Genomic DNA, 12,119 nt, shown 5'->3' on the forward strand with positions numbered 1-12,119 from the left:
CAGTTTTCAACTTCTTACATGTGTGGCCAAGCTTTTGCTTCTTCAGCAAGCATCAAGAACAAAGATAGAAATCATCTTATTTCAGTTGAAGGTGAAATCTGTGTGTGCTTATCTCAGGTTTGATCCAGAACTGTGAAATTTATTATGTTTTCCTTATGAATTTTAAAAATTTATGAAAGGGAAAGAAAGATTAATTTCAAGGAAGTTAAGCTAAAAATTTATTCTGTACTCAAAAGAGCATTGACAATTGCCTTTGCATTATTATATCTACAGTTTACTGATCACACTAATGTGGATACAATGATTTTTATGCAGAGGTTCCCTTAGAACTGAAAATTATTTCAAGGGTTCCTCCAGGGCAAAAAGGTTGAGGAAAACTGGATTAAATCATACCTCAATGCTCTTAAGCCTTTTAACATAATTTTTTGGTGAACTCTATAGTACTTTTGCCTAATTCTTTCCAGTTGTGTGAGCTTGTCCTGAAAAGCATTGATCACTAAATAAGCTTATCTTGTAGTTTGGACACATGCTGTGAAGAAGAATACATCTTGTGTGCCATGTCTTGCTGCTATATCAAAGTACCCTTTCCTTGTTTCAGTGTTGCAGGTCACTATCAGGAATCCATCCAGGTTTATAAGTCGAATCCGCTCATGGAGCTTGATGACATTATTGGACTTGCCTTAGCTTATTTCAAGAAAGGACAACTTCAGGAGAGTGCCAAAGGTGAATATAGAATTTTCATTAACTAAGTACTTAGGAATTATCTGTTGTCTTGATATTGAGTACTCATTTATTCTAACCTTAACTGTATAGGTCTCAAATTCAGGCAGAGAGAATGTGATGTGTGGTTTACTTCTACTTGCTGACTGCATCACACAAGGTGCCGAACTTGTGATACCTTCACATTATGGTGATTTCATTCAACACTGACCGTGCTCCTCATTGGCTGGACAGATCAGTACTGAATCAATGTTATGAGTGATTATCTCTCTATAAAGACCATCAGATATAGGAGCAGAATCAAGTTATTTGGCCTATCAAGTCTGTTCTGCCATTTCATCATGGCTGATCCAATTTTCCTCTCATCCCCAATCTCCTTCCTTCTCCCTGTATCCTTTCATGCCCTGACTAATCAAGAATTTATCAACCTCTACTGAAATATACTGAATGACTTGACCTTCACAGCCATCCATGGCATTTAATTCCACAGATTCACCACCCTCTTGCTAAAGAATTCTTCCTCATCCCCACTCTAAGTAGACATCTCTCTGTTTTGAGGCTGTGTCCTGTGGTCCTAGACTTCCCTGCTATAGGAAACCTCCTCTCAACATCCACTCTTATTGAAACCTTTCAAAGAGGATCTACATTTTGATAGCAGAAAATTCTAGCAACTGGAAAGTCAAAGTGGCCTATAAAACATAAAGGTCAAGCACATGTTTTCCAGATGTTAACCTGAATTCCTCTGACAGAGATACCAAATAGGAGGTGCTTTGTTTCAGAAGTGGAGCATGAGGTTCTGCTGATGTGCTCTCAGAAGGTTCTGAGACTGTTGTCATGGTGGAGTCTGGCAACAGCTAGGCTCAGTTTAGAGCCTGTCATTTGTATTGTTTATGTGGTGACACACTTAATGGACCCAACCCTAATGCTGAATCTGAGGCCCAATATGACAGAGTAAGCAACAGCTACCTTGATTGTATAAGCAGTGGAATAATCAGACCATTCATGCAAGCATGGCTGTTGCCACGAATAGCAATATGTTATTATACAAATATGATTAGACATTATGGTGTGCAAAGGTGGCATTATAGCAAACTCCCAGTTGTATTAGGATGACAGAAGTCCTATCCAAAAAGGTGAAAGTGGCTCCATGAATCATAATTGTTTTCTATTTGGAAGATTTGTACACTCATTCTGCCAGTAAGCCAGTCCCCTCACTTGAACTTCTTTTTTCAAGTTGGAGTAAGAAGCTTGTTGATCCAAATCAGATTGATGTTGTCTTGAAAGGTTATCTGCATTTCAGCCGTATACCTCTTTCTACCACCACTCCGGATATCTGCATTTCATCCGTCTGTCTGTCTGTCCCACCACTCCGGATATCTGCATTTCATCCGTCTGTCTGTCTGTCCCACCACTCTGGATATCTGCATTTCATCCGTCTGTCTGTCTGTCCCACCACTCCGGATATCTGCATTTCATCCGTCTGTCTGTCTGTCCCACCACTCCGGATATCTGCATTTCATCCATCTGTCAGTCTGTCCCACCACTCTGGATATCTGCATTTCATCCGTCTGTCTGTCTGTCCCACCACTCTGGATATCTGCATTTCATCCGTCTGTCAGTCTGTCCCACCACTCTGGATATCTGCATTTCATCCGTCTGTCTGTCTGTCCCACCACTCCGGATATCTGCATTTCATCCGTCTGTCTGTCTGTCCCACCACTCTGGATATCTGCATTTCATCCGTCTGTCTCTCTGTCCCACCACTCTGGATATCTACATTTCATCCGTCTGTCTGTCTGTCCCACCACTCTGGATATCTGCGTTTCAGCCGGCCGTCTCTCTGTCCCACCACTCTGGATATCTGCATTTCAACTATCTGTCTGTTTGTCCCACCACTCTGGATATCTGCATTTCAACTATCTGTCTGTTTGTCCCACCACTCCGGATATCTGCATTTCAGCCATCCGTCTGTCTGTCTGTCCCACCACTCTGGATATCTGCATTTCAACCATCTGTCTGACTGTCCCACCTCTCTGGATATCTGCGTTTCAGCCGGCCGTCTCTCTGTCCCACTACTCCAACAGCAACTTACCTGGAGCTGTTCTGCTGTCATTGCATTATGATAAGCTGAGATGCACAAAAGACATCCACATGGTGATGACTTTATGCCCTGAATTTTTGTTTTCTGTAAGCCCAGGCAAAAAGTGACTTTGCTATCTGATATTGGACCCTTCCCACATCTGCATGCGTGTTCAGATGTTATTAATTAAAAGAAGATCATTGAGTTCCAAGATGGCAGTACTTCTGGCAAATCAGCTGTAACTGCTGATGGCTGTAACAATCTGCTTTTTTGGGAGACATTCACTTTGTGAATTTGCTAATGTTTTTCCTAAAAATTACACCTCACGCATTTCATCACACATATGACTCTTGCTACTGAAAAATAGGTGCCAATCTCCAGAATTTATTGCGAACTATCTCTCAATGTGAAGTGTTCTTGGATTAAGCAATTCGATTTACGTACGACAGTGGCTGCCATTTAAAGCTCTTGTCACTGCAATTTTATTTTAGGGAATTCATGGAACAAATCAATTTAGAGCAACACACACTAAATGCTGGAGGAACTCAGCAGCATCTGCGGAAAAGATTTCAGTCAACATTTTGGGCTGAGACCCTTCAGCATTCCTGGAGAAAACATGCTGAGGAGTCAGAGTTAGAAGGTGGGAGGAGGGGAGGACGAAACACAAGATGATAAATCTGTTTTGATGTTGGAATATGCCCAAGGCACCATTTATATGCCAGCTTGCTTAAAGGGAGGCATTCCATAATCTTATTATCTATATCCAATGAACTGCAATTATTTTCATTTTGCAATCTACTGGTGCACTTTTTATTCTTCCTGTATTCAGATTAATTTTGTAAGTTATATAATGTATGGAGTTTTTGGTTAGGATGCAAGTTGATTTGCTTAAATTCTGACATTTCAGCCTATTTTTTTTTGTCAGCTTATGAAAAGGCTTTAAGTATTGTCCACACAGAGAAAGAGAAGGCTCAGATACTGATTGCACTGGCCATGATTGAGTTCAAATGCAACAGAATGGACAACGCTAAGACTTTACTTTTCAAGTGGTGAGCATTATTAACTTTCCATTCCCATCTCAATTTCAGAGCATATCTTCTTTCGGTTTATATATGTTGATAATTAAAGAAAGACATAAATAACATTCAGAATTCCTATATCTTCAGTGACACTAAGTTAAGAAAGGACCAAGAAGTAGTAAAGGGGAACCACAAAATAGCAGATGAAATGTATAAGTATTTTGCATCAGTCTTCACTTATGGAAGTTCCAGGTGTCGGGCATGAAGTGTGTGAAGTTACTCTAACTAGAGAGAAGGTTCTTGGGAAATTGAAAGGTCTGAAGATAGATACCTGGACCAGATGTTGTACACCCTAGAGTTCCAAAAGAGGTGGCTGAAGAGATTGTGGAGGCATTAGAATTGATCTTTAAAGAATTACTAGATCCTGGAATGGTTCCAGAAGACTGGAGAATTGTAAATGTCACTTTACTCTTCATGAAGGGATAAAGGCAGAAAAAAGGAAACTATGGACCAAGTTAGTCTGACTTAAGTGGTTGGGAAGATGTTGGAGTTGATTATTAAGGATGAGGTCTCAGGGTACTTGGAGATACAGGATAAATTAAGCCACAGCCAGCATGGTTTCCTCAAGGGAAATCTTGCCTGACAAGTCTATTGGAATCTTTGAAGAAGTAACAAGCAGGATAGGCAAAAGAGAATCGGTTGATATCATGCACATGGAGTTTCAGAAGGCCTTTGACAAGGTGCCACACATGAGGCTGCTTAACAAGCTGCAAGCCCATGGTATTACAGGAAAGATTCTAGCATGGATAAAGCAGTGGCTGATTGGCTAGAAATAAAGAGTGGGAAGAAAAGGAGCCTTTTCTGGTTTTCCACTGGTGACTAGTGTTGTTCCACAGGGGTCTGTGTTAGGACCAGTTCTTTTTATGTGATATGTAAAGTTGTATGAGATGTAATGTTGAAACTTTATAAAGCCTCACAATGGTGAGGCCTCACTTGGAGTATTGTGAGCAGTTTTGTGCCCCTTATCTTAGAAAGGATCTGCTGAAACTGGAGAGGGTTCAAAGGAGGTTCACGAAAATGATTCCGGGATTGAATGGCTTGTCATACGAAGAGCACCTAATAGCTCTGGGCCTGTATTCTCTAGAGTTCAGAAGAATGAGGGGTGATCTCATTGAAACCTATCGAATGGTGAAAGCCCTTGATCAAGAGGATGTGGAGCAGATATTTCCTATGGTGGGAGCGTCTAAGACCAGAGGACACAGCCTCAGAATAGAGGGGCATCTTTTTGAAACAGAGGTGAAGAAGTTTTTTTAGCCAGAGAGTAGTGAATCTGTGGAATGCTTTGCCACAACAGCTGTGGAGGTGAAGTCTTCACTGATATTTAAGGCAGAGGTTGATAGATTCTTGATTGGTCAGCACATGAAGGGATACAGGGAGAAGGCAGGAGATTGGAGCTGAGGGGAAAATTGGATCAGCCATGATGAAATGGCAGAGCAGACTCGGTGGGCCAAATGGCTTAATTCTGCTCCTACATCTTGCAGTCTTAGGGACCTTTGCTCAAAAATGTACATTTTTGATTTACTTTCTTTAGACTTAGTATGAACTATCAGGTAAGTAGTTGCCCACTGTATAAAAAGGCTGGAATTTCTCTGTGAGGAAGTGAAAGAGTACAGTCGGCCCTTCTTATCCACGGATTCCGCATGGACGGATTGGGAAAACCCAGAAGTTCTCTCTCCAGCACTCGTTTGAGCATGTACAGACTATTTTTTCTTGTCATTATTCCCAGAACAATACAGTATAACAACTATTTACATAGCATTTACATTATATTAGGTATTATAAGTAATCTAGAAATGACTTAAAAGTACAGGCAGTCCCTGGGTTATGAACGACTTCCATTCCTAAGTCCGTCTTTAAGTCGGATTTGAAGTCGGAACAGATACATCCGGTATTATTTAGCGTCAGTTAGTCAAACATTTTTCTAGTATATAGTACATATTTTACCTTTCTATGCAGATAAAACACTTAAGAAACATTTGTATTTCAATAATTAAACCACTGCATTGCTTAGTAATAATTGTAGCTTTCTTAGGGGCAGGGCCTTTCACATCCATTAAAATTGTTCCGGTTGTTGACCGACTGTAGCCTAACGCTTTTCCAATGACCGATGGCATTTCACCTCTTTCCGATCGCTTTATTACTTCCACCTTATTTTCAGTTGTGATTGTGATTATTTTCGTGAACAGAAACACTGTGGATTCAGAGCTGCGCCGGGTCCTAATGTCTACTGCACTGAGACAGGTTAAATAAAGTCCGGGGTTCCACTGGGTCCTAAAGACCACCGCACTGAGACAGGGACTTGAGCATCCGCGTTTTTTGGTATCCGCAGGGGGTCTCGGAACCAATCCCCCGCGGAAAAGGAGGGCCGACCCTACTTCAAAGCGAAAGATTGCTTTCCTGGCAAATTGTTTAAAATGTACTTGTGGTAGTTAAAGGTAAAGATCTCTTTTAAAGATTAACTTTATTTGCCACAATGGTTGTGTCAGCAACTAAGAGTCTGAGCATGTATTGTGGGCAGCCTGCAAGTGTTACCACAATTCTGTCGCCATCGTAGCATGCCCAGCACTCACTAACCCAAACCCGTGTGTGGTTTGGAATGTGGGAGGAAACTGGAGCACCTGGAGGAAACCCATATGTTCACAGGCAGAACATACCAACTCCTTACAGACAGCAGTGGCAATTGAACCCCAATGTTAGAGCTGCCACTGTAAATCATTATGCTAATTGCGGTGCTACCATGCCCCCCCCCCCATCTATAATTTGAAGAGATAAGGAGTTACAGGAAGTTGACCAAATATCAGGAAAATAATTCCAAATAAGAATGTTTGAGAGGATTCTGCTAATGAGGGTGGGTGTGTCTGACCCTCTACTACTTTACAGATTATGCTGAGGCTTTGGGTAGTTAAAGATTAAATCATGTTAAAGGTGATAGGTTAGCTCTGATACATTCTACCAAGTTTATCTGGCTATGTTGAAGGTGTGGCTTGTTCTGAAGTATGTCTTCCAGATGAGACAACATTATCATTTGCTGTTTCCTGCTCTCTCAGCTTCTTTGCTATTACATGGAATTAGTTGAATTCTACGGTGGTGTTGTCCTTAAAGTCAAGATGAATTATCTATATGGCATCTCAAGCTAATGGTGATGCCACATATTTCTGCCTTTACATTTCTACATTTTGGCATTGTTGAAGTTGGGGTTTTCATGGTTGAATTAGTTATTTAACGTCACTGTTTGTGCGGGATTGCACACTGTTCTGCTCTAGTTCATTCATTGGTTGTGGAGCTGGGCAAACCACTATTCCCACCCTTGCATTATTTGGTCTGAGCTGCAAGTTTTAAAATTGTTATTACTTATTCAGTCTATCCTTATTGGAACACATGCACACATATTCAAAGAGAAGTAAGAAAGAATAAAAAATAAATGACCTCAAACAGTCTTGAGGGGGGTGTTGGGGGGGGATGTTGTTATCACTTTCCCGGCTATAGGTTGACTCATTATAGAGCCTAATGGACGAGGTTAAGAATGCCCTTGTACAGCACTCTTTGGAGAAGTGCAGTTGCTTTGTCAATTACTAAAAGTCCTCCTCTTTTCAGCCAAGGTAGCATGTAGAGGGTGAGAAACATTTCCAGAATTGTCAGGATTTTCCATAGGGTCTCTTGTTCTAACACAGCTTCCAGTGTGTCCAGTTTGACTCCTATAACGGAGCCAGCCTTTCTAATCAGTTTATAGGGCCTATTGGTATCACCCATGTTGATGGCATTTCCCCAGCACACCACCGCATAGAAGATTGAACTGGCAAAATAGATGATCTGCAGATATATCTGTTGACTGTATGTGAGCCTGGTTGTAAGATTTACTGACTCAAATACACTTGAAAGCAAGGCATAAGGCACTAAACAAATTACACAGTTTTTCTCTTTTAATTTGTGATTTGTAAGTATTTGGATATTAGAATACCACAAATTCCAGAGTTAATTGTACTTTTGTTGTATTTTAACAGCTCCATGTTGAAAGAGCCCAGTATAGAAAGTCTGCAGGCACTGTGTGCTTTGGGACTCTTGAAGAAGGACACCACCCTAACTACAGCAGCACTGAATGAACTACTCAAACACTGTGATAAGAACAGTTCCACTTATGAAACCTGCCTTCTGTCTTCAGGAATGTTTTCTTTGCAAGATAACAGTTTAGCTGTACAGAGACAGGCGGCAAAAGCTGTTCATAGGTAAGACAAATGAATTTAAAACCTACTTTAATAGACGGACTAGAATTCATTTTTTTAACTAAAGAGAGATAGTTTGAATTAAAAATATGATCTTTATCTCCTTGTAATCTGTATCCCAGCAGAAAAATAATTACCAGATATGCACCCATTTGCAATGTTGATTATTTTGGTCAGAAATGTGAATCCTGCTGTCAGTTACTTTTAAACCTGATTCAAATTCCAGAAAACTAAGCAGTGGATCATAATTAAAACCTTCAGTTTAATTTGAACTGAAGTGTTCCAAACTATTCTAAATTTGAAGCAGTTGGTTTAGTTTATACTTATTACCCTTTTGTACTTGGAATTTCTCGTTAGTATCAAAAGTGGAGTGTGAAAAATAATTGATTTCTTCATTATAAAATTCAAAAAACTTCTTGATATAAATCAGTCAGAGGCTTAAATTAAATAAATTGAATGATCTTTATTGTCATGATACATCGGTACAATGAAACTCTGTTTGGTTTCCTCTCAGGCAGTCAATCAAAGCGGTCGATAAAAACAAGACAGTAATAGAAAAACAGTATTAAATAGATAAGTAGCAGAAAATATGTTGCTTCAGCACCAGAATATCATAGTAATGCACAAAGTGCCGTTAGTGCAAGTATTTGAGTCCTTGTGTGTGCTCACAGTTTCAGTCATTGTTCTGTGGGAGTGGTGTGATGGAGGCCACAGCTCTGGGGTAGAAGCTGTTCCTCAGTCTAGTTGTTCTGGTTCTCAGTGTCCTGAACCTTTTGCTGGACGGCAGCGGGTCAAACAGGGAGTGGCCAGGGTGTGTGGTGTCTTTGGTTATGCTGATTGCTTTCCTCCTGAGTCAGCTGGAATAGATGGTGTCCAGTCCTGGGAGCTCCATCCTGACAATTAGCTGGGCTGCCTTCACCACACAATGCAGGTGTTGTCGCTCAGCGGCTATGCAGCTAGCATACCACACTGTGGTGCTGTTGGTCAGGATGGTTTCAGTTGTGCTTCTGTAGAAGTTAAGCAACAGCTTTTGTGGGAGTTTGGCCTGTTTCAGCTTTCTGAGGCAAAAGAGTCTTTGATGTGCCTTTTTTACAAGCATTGAGTTGTTGGTGATCCATGTCAGCTGCTTTGACAACATAACTCCAAGGAACTTTAGGTGTTCCACCCTTTCTACTACCTCTCCATGTATATGGAGGAGTGTGTGTACTCTGTCCTTTGATCTGCTGAAGTCAATGATCGTCTTTTTTGTTTTAGAAGTGTTAAGGACCAGGTCGTTGTCCTTACACCACTCTGTCAGATGATCTACTTCGAGCCTGTAGGCTGTTTCATCCTCATCTGAGATCAGGCCAACCACTGTGTTATCGTCTATAAATTTAATTATAGAATTTTAGGTGTAAATGGGGGTGCAGTTGTGTGAAGAGTGTGTAGAGCATAGGGCTCAGCACACGGCCCTGCGGGGTGCCTGTGTTTGAAATGAGGGTAGTGGAGGTGTGCTTACCAACTCTGACTTGCTGTGGTCGGTCTGTGAGAAAGTCCATGTAATATTCCAGTAATCCTATTCTTATAGGCTTAAATGAGTTATGGCAACCGTAATACAACTGATTATTTTAGACCTTAAGATTTTGGAACTGAATTATGCCATTTGGTCATAGCTAATCCAATTTCCTTCTCAGTCCCAAACCTGTCTCCCCCACACTCCCCTCCCTGTATCCCTTCATGCTCCGACCAATCAAGAATCTATCAACCTCTGCCTTACATATACATAAAGGCTTGGCCTCCACAGATCTGGTATAATGAATTCCACAGATTCATAACTCTTTGGCCAAATAAATTTCTCGTCATATCCGTTCTAAAAGGATGTCCCTCTATTCTGAGGCTGTGTCCTCTGGTCTTAGACTCTCCCACTATAGGAAACACCCTCTCCACTTCCTCTCTGTCAAGGCCTTACACCATTTGATAGGTTTCAGTTAGGTTACCCCACATTCCTCTGAATTTTAGTGAATACAGGGCTAGAGCCCTCAAACGCTCTTCATATAACAAGCTGTTCAATCATAAATCATTTTTATGAACCTTGTTTGAACTTTCTCCAGTTTCAGAATGTCCTTTCTAAGATAAGAGGCCCAAAACTACTCATAATACTCGCAAGTTAGGCTTCACCAGTGCTTTATGAAGTCTCAACATTACATCCTTGGTTTTATATTCCAGACCTCTTGAAATGAATGCTAACATCACATTTGCCTTTCTCAACACAGACTCAACCTGCAAATGAACCATTAAGGAATCTTTCACAGTATTCATATGTCCCTTTATTTTTTCATGCTTTCTATCCATTTAGGAAATAATCTTCCCTTTTATTTCTTCCACCAAAATGCATAACTTCCCAACAGTGTATTCCATCTGCCACTTACTTGCCCATTCTCCTAATCTGTTTAAGTCCTTCTGTAGCCTCTCTACTTTCTCAAAACTACCTGCCCCTCTGCCTATCTTTGTATTGTCTGCAAACTTTGCAAGAAAACCGTCAATTCCATCATCCAAATTGTACACTTCATGATCCCTGACATCTGGAACTTCCACTGTACTGTTGGTGTCTTCCACAGTGAAGATTAATGCAAAATACTTACTCAGTTTGTATGCCATCTCTTTGCCCCCCTCCCCCATTACTGCCTCTCCAGCATCATTTTCCAGTGGTCTGATATCCACTCTCACCTCTCTTTTACACTTGATGTGTCTGAAGAAATTTTTGGTATCCTCTTTAATACTATTAATGACTTTTTTAGTTGCCTTCTGTTGGTTTTTAAAAGCTTCCCAATTCTTTAACTTCAGTAATTTTTGCTCTATTAGATGCTCTTTATTATTCTGCTCTTTGGCTTTGACTTCTCATGTTAGCCAAGATGGTGCCATATTGCCTTTAGAGTACTACTTTCTCTGTGGGGTGTATATTTCCTATGCTTTCTGAATTACTTCCAGAAATTCCAGCTATTGCTACTCCACCATCATACCTACCAACTGTTCTTTTCTAATCAATTCTTCCCAGCTCCTCTCTCATGCCACTGTAATTCCCTTTACACCATTGTAACACTGATACATCTGACTTTAATTTCTCCTCAAATTTCAGGGTGAATTCAAACATATTATCACTTGCTCCTAGGAGTTATTTTACCTTAAGCTCTTTAAGCAATTCCAGTTCATTGTGCAACACCCAATTCAGAATTGCTGATCCCCCTAGTGGGTGCAACCACGAGCTGCTCTAAAAAGTCATTTTGTAGGCATTCTAGAAATTGCCACTCTTGCGATCCAGCAGCAACCTGACTTCCCAATCTACCTATGTATAGATAGTCCCCATGATTATTATAACATTTAGCACGTATTTTCTATTTCCCAGTGTAATTTGTAGACCACATCTTTGCTATTGTTTCAGGGTCTGTATCTAGCTCCCATCAGGCCCTTTATATCTTTACAGTTCTCCCTCCGCTCTGTCCTCAACAGTTTAATACCTCCCAGCCTACGTCACCTCTTATTTAATGTAAGTAGTGGCTTGGGCTTGTCATGTTAATTCATTTTGCAGAGGTCCTTTTTAAGGTTGGTTAGTTCTGGCTGGTATTAATGGTTTGCATTCAGTGAAATGGTCATGAATGCAAGTGAGATTGCATTCTCCAGAATAATTACTGGTGATTGATAAATTAAACCCAAAATATTAAAGAAATTCTCATTGGGTACAGTGTGATTGGCAGAAGCAAATCAATTTTAAGCTAACTCAAAGATTTTGAACAAAATTATAAAATTGTTTATAATTTATCAGTTATTTTAAGTGCTACAGTTTAGTCATGAATGACTAGTTTGTGTCCAGAGCTCATCCAAATCTTGTGTTGACCACATCTAACTTTACCAAGTGTGCTTATTAATAGAATGATTTACAATTATTTCTTTAGCCAAGTGTCAAACAGATTAAGTTAAATGCTGGAAATTTGAAATTGATGCAGAAAGGGGTGCTGAATGAAGACTGTAGGCATGGATAAGAGT

At 40.4% G+C, this 12,119-nt stretch overlaps 1 protein-coding gene across 1 annotated transcript in view; it reads left to right on the forward strand.

Annotated features, from left to right (window-relative positions):
* The window catches only part of skic3 (SKI3 subunit of superkiller complex), a 210,848-nt gene that overhangs the window by 145,644 nt on the left and 53,085 nt on the right, over positions 1-12,119 (forward strand). The window contains exons 29-31 of the mRNA XM_059969300.1: positions 599-723; positions 3,726-3,849; positions 7,881-8,102. Coding sequence (XP_059825283.1) covers positions 599-723; positions 3,726-3,849; positions 7,881-8,102 — 471 coding nt within the window. The remainder of the gene's footprint in view (positions 1-598; positions 724-3,725; positions 3,850-7,880; positions 8,103-12,119) is intronic.

Source organism: Hypanus sabinus, chromosome 5 (assembly GCF_030144855.1).
Source record: "Hypanus sabinus isolate sHypSab1 chromosome 5, sHypSab1.hap1, whole genome shotgun sequence".
Classification (NCBI taxonomy): Eukaryota; Metazoa; Chordata; class Chondrichthyes; order Myliobatiformes; family Dasyatidae; genus Hypanus; species Hypanus sabinus.